At 33.9% G+C, this 19,841-nt stretch overlaps 1 protein-coding gene across 3 annotated transcripts in view; it reads left to right on the top strand.

The window, feature by feature from the left end:
• The window catches only part of PFKP (phosphofructokinase, platelet), a 41,741-nt gene extending 21,985 nt beyond the window's left edge, over positions 1-19,756 (top strand). The window contains exons 13-24 of one of the 3 annotated variants that reach the window (XM_090143104.1): positions 192-261; positions 2,726-2,872; positions 3,464-3,534; positions 3,987-4,074; positions 5,017-5,169; positions 10,789-10,941; positions 14,803-14,967; positions 15,928-15,989; positions 16,931-17,042; positions 17,900-17,999; positions 18,591-18,696; positions 19,218-19,756. In XM_090143104.1, the coding sequence (XP_089999230.1) occupies positions 192-261; positions 2,726-2,872; positions 3,464-3,534; positions 3,987-4,074; positions 5,017-5,169; positions 10,789-10,941; positions 14,803-14,967; positions 15,928-15,989; positions 16,931-17,042; positions 17,900-17,999; positions 18,591-18,696; positions 19,218-19,371 (1,381 nt within the window). In that variant the 3' untranslated portion in view covers positions 19,372-19,756. The remainder of the gene's footprint in view (positions 1-191; positions 262-2,725; positions 2,873-3,463; positions 3,535-3,986; positions 4,075-5,016; positions 5,170-10,788; positions 10,942-14,802; positions 14,968-15,927; positions 15,990-16,930; positions 17,043-17,899; positions 18,000-18,590; positions 18,697-19,217) is intronic. The other 2 variants (XM_031615993.2, XM_031615994.2) reach the window with 2 other exon arrangements.
• The last annotated feature ends 85 nt before the right edge of the window (positions 19,757-19,841 follow it).

The following is a 19,841-nucleotide window of genomic DNA, read 5'->3' as shown; positions in this document are numbered from 1 at the left end:
TTTCCTACGGTATATATACTTACATGTTAGTAAATAAGTATATATTATTATATATAGGATATACAATCTTAAAAACGTATCTTTTAAGTTGGGATGCTTTCTGACAGCTTAGGAAAAAGTTCAATATTTCCTTGAAAATAACTATATATTCAAAAACTTTGTAATGTTTATTTTATCTATTCATTATTTAGGAGCTTTGAAAACAACCTTAACACCTACAAATTACTGTCACAAAAAAAGCCAGATGCCGAGCTTCCAAAGGTGAGGAGTTTTTAATGTGTGCAATACCTGTCTGCCATTGGGTTTTCATAACAAATCAACTTTTTTTCTCCCACTCCCTTAGTGCTGTCTTCGAATTTTTGCTGTAGGATATTTTATAAAATTAGTTAATTATTATATTGGCAGAAAAAATGCTTGTAACAAACAGTTTAGTTAAAATAATTACTGACTTAAAAAAAAAAAAAAAAAAAAGAGACATCACTGTGAAAATGTTTCCTTCTATTTATCTCAATAAATAATGCAGTAACAGTGTAGCACCATAAATGCTATTTGATAGAACAAATTTTCAACTACGGAACACTGTCTTTCAGCATAGTCACTACCATTAGCTATGCATTTCTGCCAGTGATGAACAAGGGCCTGCTTTGTTTTACAGTAGTTTTGCTATGTTCTTTAATGATGGATGACACTAGAAGGAGTTTGTAGGTCATTTGGAATAAATAGCAAGTATTTGGATTTGATCACACCATCCAGATCCATGTGCTTCACTAAAAGGAGTTGGAGGGGAATTAAAAAGCAGATAAACTGTTGAGGAAAAGGCTTAGCTGATCATCACCAGAGCCTGCTGTATGCTCTGCTTCAGCTGGGTTGCTGTGTACAAATATTTTATTCATATGCTTCCTTTGCCTTTTTTACAGTCCTTTGGTTGTATTGAAGTTTAAAATAAACAAAACAAAGAGCATACATTCTTTTATTTCTTTTTGTTTGTCTGATTGTTGTTTAACTACTGCTGTCTGTTTGTTGTTTTATGTGTTTGTTTTTGTTTTGTGTTCCCATATTGCAGAGTAAAGCAAGTAACTTTTAGATCTTCTCCAATAGTAAATTGCTACAAATTTGTCATGTTAATGATTATTAAAAAAATTAACATTGTTCAATTGGTGTGAAGCATGACGAATTTCAGTATATAAGCACAGGCTGTCAGATTTTCTTGCATTTTTCTTGCGTAGTTTGATATCATGTAAGTTCTGTTTTGCTAAGCATGTTTACTAAAAGGTCAGGCATGTCAAGTTTTAATTCCTTACTTATGTTTTGCTCTCAGTATTAATTTTAAAGTTGTAAGTATAAAACAGAATAGATAAATTATAGTGTCTTCCTCAGATTTAAATAGATGCTTATTTATACACAATAAAAATATAATTCATTTTGGGTGTCAGTGATTCTTATTGTCTGACCTTTTCTTAATCGGAGGCAGTGGTCTGTGATTTAACTGGTAATGTTTTATATTTCAAGTAATGCTTCTTCATGTGAAGAAGTATGACATTTCACATTTTACAGTTCAAATTAAGTCCAAAGATGCTTGCTAGAATTTTACTCATGTATAGTACCCTTGTTTGTTTACCTGTGTTTTGTTTACCCTTACAAAGCAATTCTATATGTGCTTATTTTCATTTGTAATGGAAGTACTGATTTGTTTGTTTGTTTTTTTTTCCCTTTGGGAAATATCTGTGGTCTGAATGGTCTTGGATTTATTGCATGGCAATGTAAATCCATTACAAAAAGAGTTCTTAATTTGAAAATTCTTAGAACTCTTAGAATTGTGTCTGTTGCAACAAGACAGATTTTTAACATTCTATTTTGTCACTAGGTTTCATGAATATAGTCACCTCTATTGCTCAGTCAACAGTGCTTACATCCATTTACACAGTTGTTTTATCTGGAATGCAGTTGATAACTAACAAATACAAAAGGAGACTAAATGCTCACATACGTTATGTAGCAAAATATTTATTACTTTTGTTTTTAAGCAGAACCTTCTCTCTTACATTATTTGTGTTTTAGATTAAAAATATGTACTTGTTGTATCATACTTCTCCATTTGAATGGGATAGACATTTACATGGAACACCTATTAAACTTGCAAGAGGGGATGACAGTATATGTAGATAATCAATTGTGAATCATTAAGTAATGCTTTAAAATCTGTCATAATCTGAAAATATATCAAGATGCTGAACAATCTTGTTTCCTGCTATACTTCAGCTGCTCTAGAAGTCAGGCTGGTTCTTCTAATTTAAAAGTTGCCACTGTGCATCTTTACTGATTACATATGCCTAACGGTTATGGTGCTAGAATGAACAAAATCAGTTCTTATTCTTTTCTGGGATATTCTGGTTGTATATTGGAAAACTTGAGTGGGAATATGAAAGAGGTTGAATAGTTTAGGCAGTTTTGTATATTTTTCTTGAATTTAGCTGAGCCAGGCTACAGAATTCTGAATTAACCACTTGCAAATCAAATGAAAATGCGACAGTCTTATAGGATGTTGTGCAAATGAGGAGAATAGATTTATGTATGTTCTTGCTGACTTTACATTTTTTTTATGGTTTTTGGTGATTTGCAATTTCCTTTCATATATTCCAATATTTAACATCTATGTATGATGAAAAAACAGAATATCGTGTAGAAATGGAATTCCTTATTCAAATTTGTTGTTTTTCTTTTGCAGACCAATTTTAATGTGGCAGTTTTAAATGTTGGTGCGCCTGCAGCTGGAATGAATGCTGCAGTGAGGGCTGCAGTGAGAGTTGGCATAACTGAAGGCCATAAAATGTTTGCTGTCATTGATGGGTTTGAAGGTTTTGCTAGAGGGAAGGTCAGTATATTGTGTATCCCATCCCACTCTACCACTTTGTTCATGTGGAAGTTGTCTTCTGTGGCACTTTCATGAGAAGTGATTCTTGAAGTTCTTTTATTTCATAACTTCCTAAAACCAGATTGTATCCTTGTTCATCATCTATTTGAGCCTATAGATTCATTTATATTAAGTGCTACTATTTACTTGCTAAAGAGCTATGAAATTAGTTCAGTGATTTTCCTTTTTTTTACTGCCCAGCTGGAGCCATATATCCCAAAACTAATATAAAAAAAGCTAGTTTTGGATGCTTGTGTTTCATGTTCATTAAAAGTGAATGTGAAAACAGGATCATATGAAACAAGGGGGCAGGGATTATCATGGTCTGGAGAAGGAGAGAACAAATAGAATGGGAAGAGCCTGGTAAGAAATCAAGAGAACTTAAGTTAACCTCTTTATTGTTTTCTGTTATTGCCAATTTCATTTTTGGTGCTGCCAAAGTGCCCTACAACTTGCTTCAGCAACTTTGCATTTAGTGCCCGTTGTTTGTTACATGCCAGAAGTAACTGAATAATCACTTAACATAATCTCCTATTTTGTTTTAATTTAAAGATCAAGGAAATCAGCTGGGGAGATGTTGGAGGCTGGACTGGTCAAGGAGGATCAATTCTTGGTACCAAACGGTAATGGCAATATTTTCCCTATTGCTGTGTTGAATTCTAGTATGTTATAACTTGTGTATAGTTCAATGTTTTTTTTCCCTTTCACTGAGTGTTTTAAATCTTTTATTTTTTAAAAAGTAATGATTTTTTTTTTAAATTTTAAATTCAAATTTTGGTATCCTGATAGTACTGTACCAACTCTGAAAAGAGAATGAAAATGGGAGTTGGGACCTCATCTGAAAGATTCACTAAGGTTCTTAATTCTTAGGAGGATTAACAACCTGTATTCTCCTCATGATTCCTGAACATGATTCCTTACTCATCAGCAAGTCAGGAAAGAAGTATTTCTGTGGATAAAATATGAAAAAAATATTTTATTCCTTATATTTACTGTTACTGCTTAATAACCAATTCTTATTGCTGCAGTGTTTGTGAAGTGTTTTTATTTTTTCTTTTGGTTTAATAATTTTCAGTACTCTTCCTGCAAAATATTTGGAGAAGATTGCTGACCAGATGCGCACTAACAACATTAATGCTCTTATGGTTATTGGTGGATTTGAGGTACACTAAAGATTAAACTTATGTCTAAGTAGAATGCGTTTCCTGTCAAAAAAAAAAAAAAGACTTTTAACCCAATCAATCTTCATGTAAAATGAATTTGTTTATAACTGTTTTATAAAAAACTTGAATAATGTTTTGGATCAGCAATTTTATTATCACTGATTGTTTTTGTGGGAAGCTGACATCTTAGGCAACAACCAGTAACTGCAAAGCAAGATACACTGAATGATAAATTAGGTGATATCGAATTATGCTATTTTATATTTAAAAAACCCACAAAAACAGCAGTTTTCCCATCTGTATCAATACTTAGAACAGTATTCATAAAGTTATTGAGCTGCAGTAGTAATTATACTATGGACTTTTACTTAAGGCATGCTTTTCACATAATGCGTTTCAAAATCTACAATTTATATTTTCCCCTCCTTCCCCTTCTTTGCCCCTATATTTCATGTTGATCACATATTACCAAAATGGTACCATTAGGAGTGGTCATATTTCCGCAGTGTATTTATTAGTCAACTGTTTGTAGAGGAGAATGTGCTTAAATGCTTTTTCCTAAGGAATGAATCATCATTTATTATTTTCCCACTCTGTTGGATGTTTATATTGTAGAAGAATAGTTAAGATTTCAAATGAGGAGTACCTGAAGACTGGGGAACTATCTATTATGCAGTATTTTTGTGTTGTGCAAAGCAACTTTGTTATGTCAGAATTATGTATTTGTTTGAGTGCTCTGTTTGTTTTTTATTTTCAAATGTGTACGTATTTTTAACCCTATTTGTTTGTGTGTATCATATTTTAGTGAATCCTTACAGTTTTGACTTGCTGAAGTGTGTCGTGGTAGAAATGGCTCTCCCTGTGGCCTGTTCCATTTTATCATTTTAACCTTGCCCTTATTGTATTCATCCTAATTTTTCACCCAATGCCTGTGCCCACCAGGCGTACCTCGGACTTTTGGAATTGTCAGCTGCCCGAGAGAAATATGATGAATTCTGTGTTCCAATGGTTATGGTTCCTGCAACAGTATCCAACAATGTACCGGGTTCAGATTTCAGCATTGGTGCAGATACTGCTCTGAACACTATAACTGATGTAAGTCTATTCTGGTGTATGCGCTTACTAACAAAGCAGTTGTGTTTAAAACTGACTACATTGGCAAGAGCTGGATATTTTTATAGACCAGAACTTTGGAAAATCTAACCTGGGAAATAATGTAGTTACTTGATATAGCTGTGTTTACGATGCTCCTTTAGAAGACTCAAAAGTAGTTCTGAAACTACAGTGACCTTTGAATTCCTAAAATATAAAATAGGATTATGGATATTCATTGTTTACAGGAGAAAAAAAAAAAAAAATCTAAAGCTTGGACTTGGTGATCATTTGATATATTGTAGAGGAAGAAATCCCTTTTATATATAAAAGCCTATACAACAGCTGTAACAAGTCCCAAGTGAATCTTATTCTGTTCAGAAATTGATCCTTATTTATGAAATAATTTCTGTTATAAAAGTAACTATGTGTACTCTAATAATAGAACAAATGATTATTATATAAACAGCTGAGACATACTATGATGTATTTTAAAAAAATCAGTAATGTAAATGAAAAACGCATCAATTAAAACTGAACTTAGTTGGATAGAATGAGAATTGTCAAATACCACACAAAGGACATTGTAAAGCATATTTACAGTTCCCCTGAATCACTTACGAAGCATTAATTTGTTGTACCTGTGCTAAGAAAAGAAATTCTGCTTCTATGTAATCTGACATAATTTTGTCTATGCAACAATAATGGGAATGTTGCACTTCCTTCAGGTTTTTTTTCTCTTCAATATAATCTGTAGATGCATATGCATCACAGATACATTGCAGATTGTCCATAGTTTGTTTAAAACACAGGAAAGTCTTAATAGAGCATTCATCTTTGAAATTGAATTTACATTTTCACTTACAAAGTAATTCTGTTTCTTCTTTGTAATGAACTTTTTCATTAATTGTACATATTGAGCTATGTTTTTTGAAGTTAAAAACAAGGAACACAATGTACATCTTAAATGGGAATAGCATCTCAGATTCATTTTGAAACTGAACTGCCAGTTCCTTTATCACTTAAATGTGTTTGTAAAAATTAAATACATTATTTTGAGAAATTTCAAGGATTCCTCAAATGCTGCCAGCCTTAAGAGCACTTACCTAATTTTCACCTGTTATTTTCATTTTACCATACCAACATAAATATTTTTATATTCAGAAAAATAAACCCTTGAGTTAACAAATTTCAGTCTTGTTCAAGGTAATAGCTTGGCAGATTACAAGCTAAGCAAAATTTGCTTTGAATGTACTCTTTATAAAGATTGACCTTGTTTCCAGTTCTGGTAAATAAAAATATCTCTCCAAAATGATTGAGGTGAGTAAAGTGACTGTGCATGACACCTACTTTTCTCTTCTTTCTTCCTTCATAATCTGTGTGTTTACTTAACTGCCTTCTTTTTGTAGGTTATTTCAAATAGAGCAGGATCTCTCTCTCTCCATGCTGTTGCTGTGTTTTGCTTTAAACTTGGATTCCTAGGTATCATATGACTTGATTAGACAATAAACTGTCAGTAACTCCATATTTTCAATGCAGTAATTGAGAACTTTTCAATCTGTTTTTTTTATCAATAGCTTTTGTCTTGTTCCTGTTTTTTTATTTTGCCTAGAATTTTCTCTGAAATAAATTGAAATGTCATTACATTTCAGGATTTAGAGTCAAGCCAGTAGAAAATTATGTTCTTTTTTTTTGGGGGGGGGGGGAAGAAAACTTTCATGTTGGAGAAAAAATTCTGGTTAATATATCTGCAGTTGCCTTCTTCATTTGTTTGAATGTGATCCTCTAAACAGATAATGAAAAGTATTTCCTTTTGTTCTTTTGTCACATGTTCAAATCAGTCTCCTTTGTATGACTGATAGGCTCAGTACAAGTCTTATAATTTTCATTCCTATTGCCGCTGTTAGATGAATAAACATGTCACAGTTTATAGAACTTTCAGGTTAGCATTTCTTAGGTTTCAGATTAGCACACTTAAATGTTATCACACTTAGTTTTTCTGTGGTACTGCTCATATTTCTGTTTTATCGACAACTTTCAGTAAGGTAAGTACATTCTTTGCTGGGTAACAAGGCCATGTTAGTGTTTGGCATTACTAGACATTTGTCAGTATTAGGTTGCTTGAAAATTAATAAGGCATGAAAGTGTTACCTAGAGACATTTGCAAATAAAATGTTACTGTGTTGCCTTTACAAGGGAAAGCGGGCTAACAAAGATATCAACAGGTCTTAAATTTACTAAGTTTAACATTAACTGTTTTTTTCTTGGTAGATTTAGGAAAGATAGCATATAATGTGTAAATACTTAATTACAGATTTTCTGAATAAGAGATTAGGTGAGACCATGACGTTTGGTTGTTCTAATTCATGGATATTGGATGGTACATTTCTCAACAACTAGAATTGAGATTATATGACAGATTCTTGACTCGATTTTTTTTTTTTTCCCATTTGTATTTTAAAATGTAGGCTTCAGTTTAATAGTAGAACATGAATTCTTTTGAGCAGCATTTTAAATTTGCTTGTCTATGCTCTATTTTCTCATTAGTTTAAGAAGATCAGTGAGAAAAATCGTCAGTGAAAACTCAACAATATCAAATAGCTTGAGAATCCTGGAGGTTTTTGTGTGTAAATAGGGTATGCTTAAGGCTTTTGTATCAAAGTAGACATAATAAATTGTTTAGAATCACAGGATAAGAACATGAATTTGAAGTCCTGTCAACAGAAGCAGCAAGAAAGTAATTATTTGAATAAAAACATGTATGTCCTCACATTCATATTAGTAATTCAGTGAAATGCATAGAGTATTATTGCTGATAGCAGACTTCTGGAACATGACAAGGAAGAAGTGTTCCATTATTTCTACACAAATGTGAAGGCTGTGTATTGCTGGGTTATTTAATATCCATTTAAAACAGAGATTATTAATACATGCTGCGGGTGAAACTAGTAAGTAGAAATCTACTTTGTAAGTAAAAGGATGAAAACAAAGTTAAAATTTTCAGCTACAGATCATGGGGAAAAATATGGAGAAGATGAAAATTTAATTTGAAAAGAAAGCTTATTGATGGGCTACTGGACACTGATGGAAGGAGGAATAAACCAAAAAAATGTATTGAATGTTAGAATATATATTTTATTTAGGGCATGTAGAACTGAATGAGGAAATGAGGCAGTATGATGAACTAGAGATGGAGGACAAAGAAACCTAAAAATGCAAGAGGCTAAAACTCTGATATGCTCAAAGAGGTGACAGTCTGCCTTTCACTTAATTCAAAGGGAAGCACAGGGTGGTCAGCTGGTTGTGAGAAAAGGAACAACCTCAAGAAGACCCTTACTCACTGAGGAGTGAAGAAAGCTTATTAAATTGTCCAAACGTAATCTTTTTGCAGTTTTCTTGACAAGAATTGATTGCTCCCTGTATGTTCCTAGTGCTGATACTAGCATCTGTGACTGAATTAATCTGAATCAGGCAGCTGAACCAGCTGAAAATTAGTTCCAAACTAACTATCCATTAAATTTTCATCTGTGTCAGTCCTAGCAATGTGGCTGGGGAGATCTGGCAATAAATCCACTCTTTTAATAGCCTTTTTGAATTAGCTTAACATAAAGTAAACAAACTGCAGTCTGTTTGTCTGCATGTATTTTTATAAAGCATCTTTGATTCTTCCTGTACCCTTCTAAATAATAAGAATGTGATAAAAGCATATGAAAAAAATAAACCATATTATTTACATGGTACAGTATCCCTCTATGATCTTATTATAATCCTCATATAAAAATAATAAAAAAGGAATTGTAAAGCTAATATCAAAACCACCAATTACTTATTTACATTTTATAATTGTTATGCTATATTTTCTTTTTTTAATTTTTTTTTTCATATACTTTGCAGTGATGCTAAGATATAATTATCTAATGCTTATGCTTGGTGGAGGTGCAATCTTTGGATATGTTTGCTAAAATCACTTGCATCAAATGAAATGGCAATATTTAATGCAAGTAAAACATATCTTTACATATCATAACTAACCAATTGTGTTAGTTACTGCTTTAAATTTTCCTTCAACTCAGTTTCCCAAAAGTCTCATTATAAAACTTTTTGGAGAAACTTATTGGTGTTTTCTTCCACTTCTTCAGGAAGCCTTATGATTTTATCACCATTTTGTTTCAGTAGAGACAAAAAGTTCTAACTGACTGAATTGGGCTAGGCAATTCCTACATACTGAAATATTCTCAGTGAAGTCTCATTTGCTAAAAAATTATATATAGTTAGATAGATAGGTAGATCTTCTGCCTATGTTGCTTCTCAGTGTCAGAGTTACAGGCCTGAATTAGCAGTAATTTTAGCAGCTTTTTAGACTGTTTCAGACATCATTTGGGAAATGCATCCTAGCACTGAACTTAGTTGAGAGTTGCAGTTCCAAAATAATACCTAAAGTTGGCATAGACTTTAGAAACTCAATTTGCACTTCATTCATGTACTGTCAGATGACATGTCTTCTCACTGAATGGAATCTGATTTATCTGGAGAAGAGAGTCTGTAAGCAGAGCTCCCATGGGTGAATCTTTTCCCCATCACTTTCTTCCAAGTTATTGCTTAAATTGGCAGCCGAGTAGATATTTGTGAAGATAAGGTCCTAATAATTTGATTTGCTTTCTGAACTGATCTGAGAAATTGAAAAGATGAGGCTTCTGTGAGCATCACTCTTTTCTGGGAGAAAGACATTAATAAAGTGGGAACATACTATGTAATTAGGCTTTCTCACGGAGAGTTGTTACATAGGCAGTTTGAAAAATTGCTACACATAAGAAATGCTAAATTAGTTTAAATTAGATAGAATTGGAATAAGGGAACTTAAAAAGTGTTTACTTAAAAACAGCTTGAACTTCAAGTATTTTGATTGCTGTTAGGAATACCTAGTCCTTTTCACGTGCTAATTTATTACGCAGTATTTAGAATCCTCCCAGGAACCTACAGCTGCTTCTCAAAGTATCTTTGAAATTTACTTGTAAACTATAACACATCCATATGCATGTGTTCTTGGATTTTTCTGGACCTCTGTCCAATCTGTGTCCCTAGAAGCAGATGTGTGTGTTGATAGAATCTTGGAAAATGTAGGAACTTTTTTTCTTCTTTTTCTCTGAAATGGATGTGTGTGTCTTGACTAGATAGGATAACATAGTATTCCAAAAAAAAAAAAAAAAAACCAAAAAAAAAACACCTTTTTTATGTATTTCTTTTAAATTATAGACTTTTTTTCTAGGTAACTTTCTGAACTCCTTAACATGTTTCAAACTGTCCTTTAAGTCTCTTTTTGTGGAAAGATTTCCAATCTACATTTATGCTGCCTTTTTCTGCTAAATTGCTTCAGACCTTTAATGCTGCGCACTCTTCATATTCACTCTGTATTAACCTGCACTAATCTGCATTTCTTCAAAGAGCATTGTGCCAATGCAAGCCCAGTGCACTGTTGTGGTATGTACAGGATGCACCCCCAATAATCTCACCAATTGTATTTGGGCCAATGGACAGCCAAATTTACCAGCACATGCAAGGAGTCATTAGCACAGTAATCCAAAGACAAGGAATGTATCACTCATACTTGTACCACTGCTTCAGGCCTATGAAAGTTGTCTGCAGCTACATGAGGCACGTTCCTGCTTTGAGGAGTTTTGCGTACCTATCTGTGTGTTGCCTGCTACTATTAGCAACAATGTGCCAGGCACAGACTTTAGCATTGGTGCTGACACTGCCTTGAATGCTATTGTGGAGGTAAGAACTACATATCTTTTAAAAGTTAAGATGATAAAATGCGTAAGATCAGGATACTTGAAGACCTTTAAATGTCTGGCATTCTGAAATAATTCAGTCACTGTCATTTTTATGTTTTAGAAGTTTTTTCCAAGACTGATTAAAATAATTCATTATAATTGGTGTTCATCTTTTGAGGATTCTGTTTTGTTATCCAAGACTATTGCATTAGTGATTAGGGTTGTGGGTTTTTTTTGTTTTTGTTTTTCTCTAAAAATATGATTTTGCTTTTCTAAAATTTCAATTTATTTTATGATAATTTTATTTAACTGAAGTAGCTCCTCATAGCTGAATGATGAAAGCAGATATCGTAGACAAATGCCACGTTATTTCATGGGCCAGTGAGTGAACTTAGTGTATTTAAAATGTTCTGTTATGTAGTTAGTGCTAAACACATGAATGATCCTATGGACTTCATTAGGGCTAACGTTTATTAAGTGCATGTAAATATAAGGATTGCACAAGAAGTTTAGTCTGTCACTGATGCTGATTTGTGGACAGATCTTGCTGTGATTGAAGCTTTCCATTTTGATCAGAACAGTCTGCTTTTTCCCTTGGGTACAACTGCTGTATGAACTCTGTAATTCTTTACGTTTTACAAAGTCTGCTGAAACAACAGAAAAGGGATCTGGGATGATAACTTACACAAGTGAGTAAACCTCTGAATAGCTCTGAGTTTCATCTGAACTCCCGTTATCAATACACATAAATAATTATGAAGCAGTTGACCAAGAAAGTTTGAATGGAGATCCTGAGGTTTCAAAAATGTGGATTTGCTTTCCTGCTCAGGTACTGATTTACTTACATAGTCATTTATCTACAGGAGCTTTTTTTAATGTGCTGCATCAGAATACATTATGGGCTGGTCAGTGGGAGATGCAGTACGTACTTGCAGTTTTTCTAAACCATAGAATATAACCTCATTGTAAAAAGCAGTTTCTTTGTTTTCTTATCACAATCACTGGAAATGAGTTAAATTTCACCATGAAAATTCTAGGATATAAAGAGATAGCAATGTGGCAAGATACAGTAGTGCAAAGCCATAAAAAACTTTGGGAACATTCAGGAATTTGAGGCACACAGGAATTGACTTCTGGTTTTAATACCTAATGATACCACTTGCCATGATGGGGATTGGTATTGTGTTGCTTAGAAAGCAATATGGTACCACTTTTTAAAGATGGTCTACAGCAGGCATATGGATGGACTGTATGACTGCTATATTGCAGAAGATCACCACTGGCATTAAATACATGTGTATGTGCAGTGATACATGTCTTTCCAAGCCTTGAGATATTTGGTCTAGTCTAATTTAAAGCATCCTATAAGTCTTGAGCTGCTGGGTGAATAAGGAGCTTTTTAGTATATCTTATATGTTACAAATAAGGAAGTTACTTTCTGAATTTCTTTAAAATTGATCAGTGCCATTTTGGTATTTGAGTATTTCTGTCACAAGTCATTCTGAGAAGGCAAGAATAGCACTCTCTATTAGCAGTTTCTACTTGCATGTTCCTTGATAGTCAGTAATTCTTCTAAATTCTTCTAAGTAAATCTAAAATGAGTAATCCCCAAAACAAATTATGATTGTCGTTGCTTAGGACAATCTAGGTCTTTACTCAAAATTATAATTTATAAAAAAGCAGAAAATTCTGTTCTGTTACCAGCAGCTGGAAACCTTATGTGGAAAGCGTGGAGTTAACAAATGTTTTAGGTCTTTCAAAGCAAAGGAAACCTTCAGGTGTGTTTTTCTTCAATCCCTAATGCCAGTATTTTTTTATATCATAATTTAAATGAAGTATTAATCCAGTTCCAGGCAGTTTTTGTTTTTTTTTTTTTTAATAAGTTAATGCCTGCCACTGTTAAAAAGTAATGAGGTTTTTATATCCATATATCAAATCTTAACATTCTACAACAGTTCTTAGAAAACCACATCTGGAACAGGAAAGCCAAGTGATTGAATACACTGTTAAGTCTAAGACAGGTAAAAGGAAGGAATGTCTTGAAAAAAATAGTGACATTCAGTCTAAAATTCTTAGTTTACACAGATATATTCTGTTATCCTGAACAGAAAGACAGTCTGTTTTGAATGCATTTGTGTGAATTCTGCACTTGTGCATGTATGGGGGGGAGAGAGGGGAGTATGCATATATGATATTACATGCATCTTCTGATAGCTGGACTTAGATACTTAGTAGTGTTAGTAATTGAATGTATTAAACATCATTAATTTGTTTCTTCACGTGTAACTTCAGTATTTGTTATGTGGTCTGTTTTGGTATATTTTTGAGGCCCATTTAGTTCAGTCAAAATTTCTGCTTGAAATCCTATTTTTAGTTATCTGATTTAGTTATCTGGTTGTAAACATCTGTGAGATTGAAAATGCCTCAAAGGTTACAGGATCTGTAACTGCTCATTCAGAACGTTATTAAGGCATGGGGATTTTTTAAAACTAACATAATTCAAATTTCAAGATGATGAAATTGTCAAGTGCTCTCCTATGAGGACAGGCTGAAAGAGCAGGCTGTTAAGCCTGGATGAGAGAGAGATGTGAGGTGACCTGAGAGCAGCCTGTCAGTATCTAAATGGGAGCTACAGGAAAGAAGGGGACAGACTCTTCAGTAGGGTCTGCTGTGGTAGAGCAAGGGGAAATGGCTTCAAACGTAAAGAGGGTAGATTTAGGTTATATATAAGGAAGAACTCTTTTACAGTGAAGGTGGTGAGGCACTGGAACAGGTTGCCCAGAGATACGTTTGATGCCCTGTCCATGGAGACTTTCAAGTTGAGGCTGGATCAGGCCCTGGACAACCTGATGTAGCTGTGCATGGCCCTGTTCATTGCAGGGGAGTTGGACTAGATGGCCTTTAAAGGTCCCTTCCAACTCTAAGGGTTCTATGATTTGATGCCTTCATTTCTTATTTTTTTATCAAACGGACACAATGCTGGGACAGTACATTCTGTTTACATAGTTTCTCTTGTCACCAGCTCCCATATAACACTTATTACTTAATCTCTTCCTGAAAGGAAGCACCTTTGTCTAACAACTTCAAAAATAACATTGAATAGTTGCTGTAGAAATACTTTCATTTCAGGAAGTGAGAGTTTGTTAGCTAGTTTCTCAAGTGCTGCTGAAGCGCCTGGAGATATGTAGTAATATAAGTTTCTTAGGTCCTGGAAATTTTTTCCATGACTACTTCAGTCTCTTGGGCAACTGTAGCAAATATTGGTGTTATCAGTGCTATGTGAGCATTATATCTATTAGTAGAGAGTATTTTTTATGCTGGTCAGAGCAAGATGCAAATAAAAACAATAAAAACAGGAACAATTACTCCAGTAGTGCTGGAGAGAATTATATTTATGTGAATATCCTTATTAATTCACAGGGCAGAACATGTCTAAGGCCTGTAGCTGTTAAGCATAGGCTGGAACACAGAGAATTTTAAAACCAGTGATAAGATTATATAAACTTTCAATAATAAATGGAGTCAAAATACAGAAAAATATATACTCAAGTTGTTTAAAAAGCTCTACTATATGAATTAGTGTCTCAGTTATAAAGCTATCATGACCTATTATGTCTATGCACGAGACAAATTTATTTTTCGAATGTGAAACAAATGTTTTGATGCTAGCAGAATATTTTGACTGTGTTTCTTATGTATGGCTTATAAAAATTACTTTATGTGATGACTTACAATATTGAATTGGGTTATTAATACATTTTTTAACGAAGTCTTTCATCAATATGTGACACAGAATTGCCTGGCACACATAAAAGTATAAAAATTCTGAGTTCTTAATTTCTAATATATTGTCTTTGAGTAGACTTGTGATCGCATCAAACAGTCAGCCAGTGGTACCAAACGTCGTGTATTCATCATTGAGACCATGGGTGGTTACTGTGGTTACCTGGCCAATATGGGAGCCCTTGCAGCAGGAGCTGATGCTGCTTATATCTTTGAAGAACAGTTTGACATTCGAGAGCTCCAGGTATGCAGCATTAGAAATGTTTTCCTTGTTTTTAAGTACATTCTGAAATTGTTGTGCTTATATAGCTTATATGTGACTACATTTGGAGTAAATAGCTAAAATTGAAAATTTATCTGTCTACTGTAACTGAAAGCTGTGCTCACCAGTTGCACTGTCAAGTAATTCCACATTTCCTAAAGGAACATACACCATTATTTTTGGCATTAGGTTAACTGATGGAATGATTGTACTGACCACTAAATGTTGTTAGTGGAATTGTTTCATTTTTATTCCTCTGATAGAAATTCAAGTTAGATATAAATGAAAAATGCTGGGTAGTTTCAGAAGAAAGATGATATAAAAAGAAACACCTTTTCCTCAGCTCATTTGTCAGAATGCTATACGGGTCAGAAATTTAAAGTGATGTATAATGGAATTGACGTTGACTTTGATAATGAAATCATTGAGAGCATTTTTTTGAGGTGTTATTTAAATAAAGATGTCAGATTAGGATGTGAATGCGTAGGGATAAGGTGATATGGAACCTTATCTACTATCAGTCTTTTATACTTCTGAGGTGATTGGTTCTAGCTTATGTCATGGACAAATACAAAGCTGAATACACAGCAGAATATGGGCTCTGTTGCAAGGACTGGAATTAACTGCAGCATCTGATCATTTATGACAATTTCTATATGTTTTTTGTCTATCAAGTTCATCCAGCTTCTCAGTCTGTACAGCACATAGAAAAATAAGTTTACGTAGCTATTTAAAAATAAGTTATTTGTGATGTGGAGGATGAAGTTATTTTTACCCCAAGATGAATAGCCACACACTGCATGTTTTCCTATGATTTGAATTTGCACATATGTGATGTGGAACCCTTTATAGACATTCTCAGGATAAGACAATATGTAGGCTTATTAGAGTTGTTTTAAAGGGTTCTACATGGCTCTTAAAAAATGCCTTTGTTGTTCCTAGGCTAATGTGGAACACTTGACTGAAAAGATGAAAACCAGTATCCAGCGTGGTTTAGTGCTGAGGTAAGCAAAAGTGCTTTCAGTAGATGAAGTCTGTGATTTCAGTGCAGTCAAAGCTGTTTGGCCTCTCATGAAGACACTCTTAAGTTTATATTCTCTAATTGTTCTGTGTAATACAAGATGATTAGCAGAATCCAGAAGGCAAGTTTGGGAGCTGCCTGGAAGCTGAAATGGAAGACTTCCTTCTTTCTATGGAAATATATTTGCTTCCTGATCTGATACTTTATTCTATTTTCAGCCTGTTTTGTCATTTACTTCAGATTCTTAACAATGTGGAAACTCCTATATGTGTACATACGTGTGTTACAGCCTTTACTATGAAAATTATACTTAGGTTTTACAAGATAAAATGTTTTTCAAAAAATCATAATCCCTAAAACATACTTTAAAATGATGCATTCGTAGACATCCTTAATCAGTCCACAGCTTCTCTCTCTCTCTCGCCCTCCCCCCTATAAAGATCTGTTTTCAGTGTGTTGAGTAGCAGAGTTGAAAAATAAATGCTATAGTAAATTGTATAAGGAAACCATTATAGTTGTATAGATTCTATTGCTAATGTGATCAGGGTAAAAAAGGAATACTTGACATTTACAGTATTAATGAGAAACAGACAGGTATTACTCATTATCTATGTGTTTATAAATTATATAAAATATGTATCTACTTGGATTATGCATTTTCCATCTGCATAGTGAATTTGTTGGAATTAAAATGTTATTTCTCACTACATTATTCAATAATGGAATCAGGCTGACCTATCAGTATTGTGGGTGGTGTAAAAATAACACATCCATGAAACATGAAAGCAGACCAGTATTATTAGATATCCAAGTGATGATTGCTGGTATCAAGAAACTGAGAAAACATCTGTTGTGCAATAAGTAGGGAATGTCTTTACAACTAATAGTTGATTTGCTAACAGTATTTGGCCTGAATTGTTACAGAAATGAGAATTGCAATGAGAACTACACAACTGACTTCATTTATCAGCTGTATTCCGAAGAAGGAAAAGGAGTGTTTGACTGTCGAAAAAATGTTCTGGGCCACATGCAGCAGGTAAAACTGAGCTTAACGTTTCCAGACATGTGCTTAACTTTATCAGCTTAAAGAGCATACACTAATCCTGACTCAGGATTAAAGAAAATGTGTGGATTTTTGTTTGTAGATAACTCAGAGGTGCTTATTAACATCAAATTTGATCGTAATTCCTTTTTTAAAATCTACAAAAAATGTTTTTGCTTCTTATTTTCATTTCTCTGTCTATATTAATAAAATTTTACATTTTTTTTTCATAGATCCTACAGTTATTTTTCTTGTAAGACATCTTTAGGTTATGGATGGGTAGAAAGTTATGTTCTATCTGGCTTCTGAATTCTGATAAAATTTGGTTAAGAAATTATGTGCAGTTGGATTATCCTGGTAGAAAAGACAACATTTAAATATTCTTTATGGTCTTTGTACCTTCCCCCTCTTTATCTTGCTATAGTGCTTGTTAGTGGAGGCAAACTGAGTTTCTATTTTGGCTATGCTAACTAACAATACTGAAGTAGAGTCAAAGATACACATAGAGCTAAATTTCTAAATTGCCTGCTTTATCTCATGCTGAAATTAGGTTACCTTATAAAGTGTGAGAGCTTGCTAGTGTTTTATGATCAGCACTGAGGGAAAAGAAAATGAAAGGGCAAACAACACCCTCCATTTAACTGAGTGAAAAGTATTATTGATTCACTGGGGATTCCACCCTGGAATAACAAAAATTTTAAATGATTCAGCTTATTTTTTTGAGAGAGGTTTTTCACTCTTGTTTGAGATGGGGAAGATGGAGTTAAGAGAGAGAGCAGGCCATTAACAGAAGGGACTGATAAAACAGAATAATGTGAATACTGAATTAACTCAGTTAAATTTTCACACAGGGTGGTGCACCTTCACCATTTGACAGAAACTTTGGGACAAAAATTTCTGCGAAAGCTATGCAATGGATCTCCAAAAAACTGAAGGAAACCTACCGGAAAGGTGCAGAAATACTCAGTGCTATCTTGTTAATGCCTTCAGTTAGCTATCAGTATATAAGACAACTTTCCTACAAAAATATTTCAACATATGTTAGCTAGTCAATGCATTCCTTTCCATCTTATGTTTTCACTATTCAGTAATGTCTTGATGTGGTTTCTGCTGTAAGATTCCCTTTCATCAGTTGATATTTTAGCTGTTTTTCTTACCAACCTTTTAAAAATGATAGTGTGATTACAGTTTATCATGCATGAAGGAATTGCTGACTACATAGTTACTTTTGTTCTTCCTTTTTGTTTCATGATGGCTACATGGGAGACAGAAGAAGGTAATATGTCTTCTTTGGGAATTTTTATGAAACACTATTTACTAAAATCCAATTTAAATCTGGATGTTCAAATTCAATTTTACAGTTTATTAATTGCACTATTTTCATGGCTAATCACCAAAGATAAATTTAAAAAGATCTCCTAACCTATTAAAGTACTAATTGATGTTTTACTACTATGTTAAATATACAGTAACTGCAAATAATTTGCCTGTTCCCATACAAGTGTGAATAAAAAAGATGCTGAATTATTTCATTCTTTTTAGGAAAAGTATTTGCCAATACTGATGACTCTGTCTGTTTGCTGGGAATGCGCAGACGCAACCTTGTTTTCCAACCAGTAGCTGAGCTGAAGAATGAAACAGACTTTGTGTATGTATACTCTCCTTACATTTCAAACATCTCAAAACAGGCTTCCTTTCACCACATCAAATGAACATCTTTGCCACAGTGCTGACACACAGCATTTGCCAACTGTTTTATTGGGCTTTAGTTTCTGGCTTTCATTCAGAGCGTGATTCACTTTGATTGTTCACTTGTCTTTTCAAACTACTCCCTTAATACTTATCTCATTTAATTCTGGGTACCCACTGTCCTTTTCCATTACTACATTTGCTGTAATGTATAGAATTGGCTTGCTTCTGATAAAGTTTAGTGGAGCAGCATTTCTGAGTCTGAGATGCTATTCTCCTTCCCTGTGAAATACACCATCTAGTACAATCTATTCTCTTCTTTACTATTCTGTCCTTATTTGGGCTAATAAAGAGCAATACTTGTTCCTGTTTATAAAGAAGATTATTATTACTGTTGGTATTGCCAAATGAGCTACCGTACACTTGTCTTAGCTACTTCATTATGACTCACTTCTTTTTTCCTGCCTACCACTTACACAGACATAGGATTCCCATGGAGCAGTGGTGGCTGAAGCTGCGACCACTGATGAAAATCCTGGCCAAGTACAAGACCAGCTATGATGTTTCAGACTCGGGCCAGCTGGAGCATGTCGCAATGCACAGCCCAAAGGAAGCAGAAACCGGGGCCATCTAAAAAGATCATTTTTAGGTTGTTGGCATAGATGCACATTGTGAGTAACAATGCTTTAGAATCGTTACAGCTTTGTTTTGTAACATTTAAGTTATTGTACCAGCACTTTATGTGAAACACGACATTCACATGTCACACAGATTCTTTGTCCTGTATTTGTGTTATGTTTGAAACAAACCCTAGCCTCTAAATGAATAAACACCATCTTACCGATACAGAGTGCATAGATCAGTGTTGCACTTACTAAAGAGTAAAATGTTACTCACCCACTGCACTTTGTTCCAGAATACTTACACCCAAAAATAAGTGTAGAGGGCTAGCTTTGTGTTAAAGTTACAGGATGTGCTTACTGTATCTGAAGTGAAATAAAGTACTGTTGCAAACATCATGAATGTGCTGTGTCAAACTGTATTAGCACCTGCTTCTAAACAAGTGGAACACCATGCTTCATGAAGAAATCTCCTCCACACAGG

Source organism: Phasianus colchicus, chromosome 6 (assembly GCF_987193195.1).
Source record: "Phasianus colchicus chromosome 6, bPhaCol1.hap1.1, whole genome shotgun sequence".
NCBI classification, from domain to species: Eukaryota; Metazoa; Chordata; class Aves; order Galliformes; family Phasianidae; genus Phasianus; species Phasianus colchicus.
Note: the sequence above shows the minus strand (reverse complement) of the source record. Positions and strands in the feature narration are given on the sequence as shown.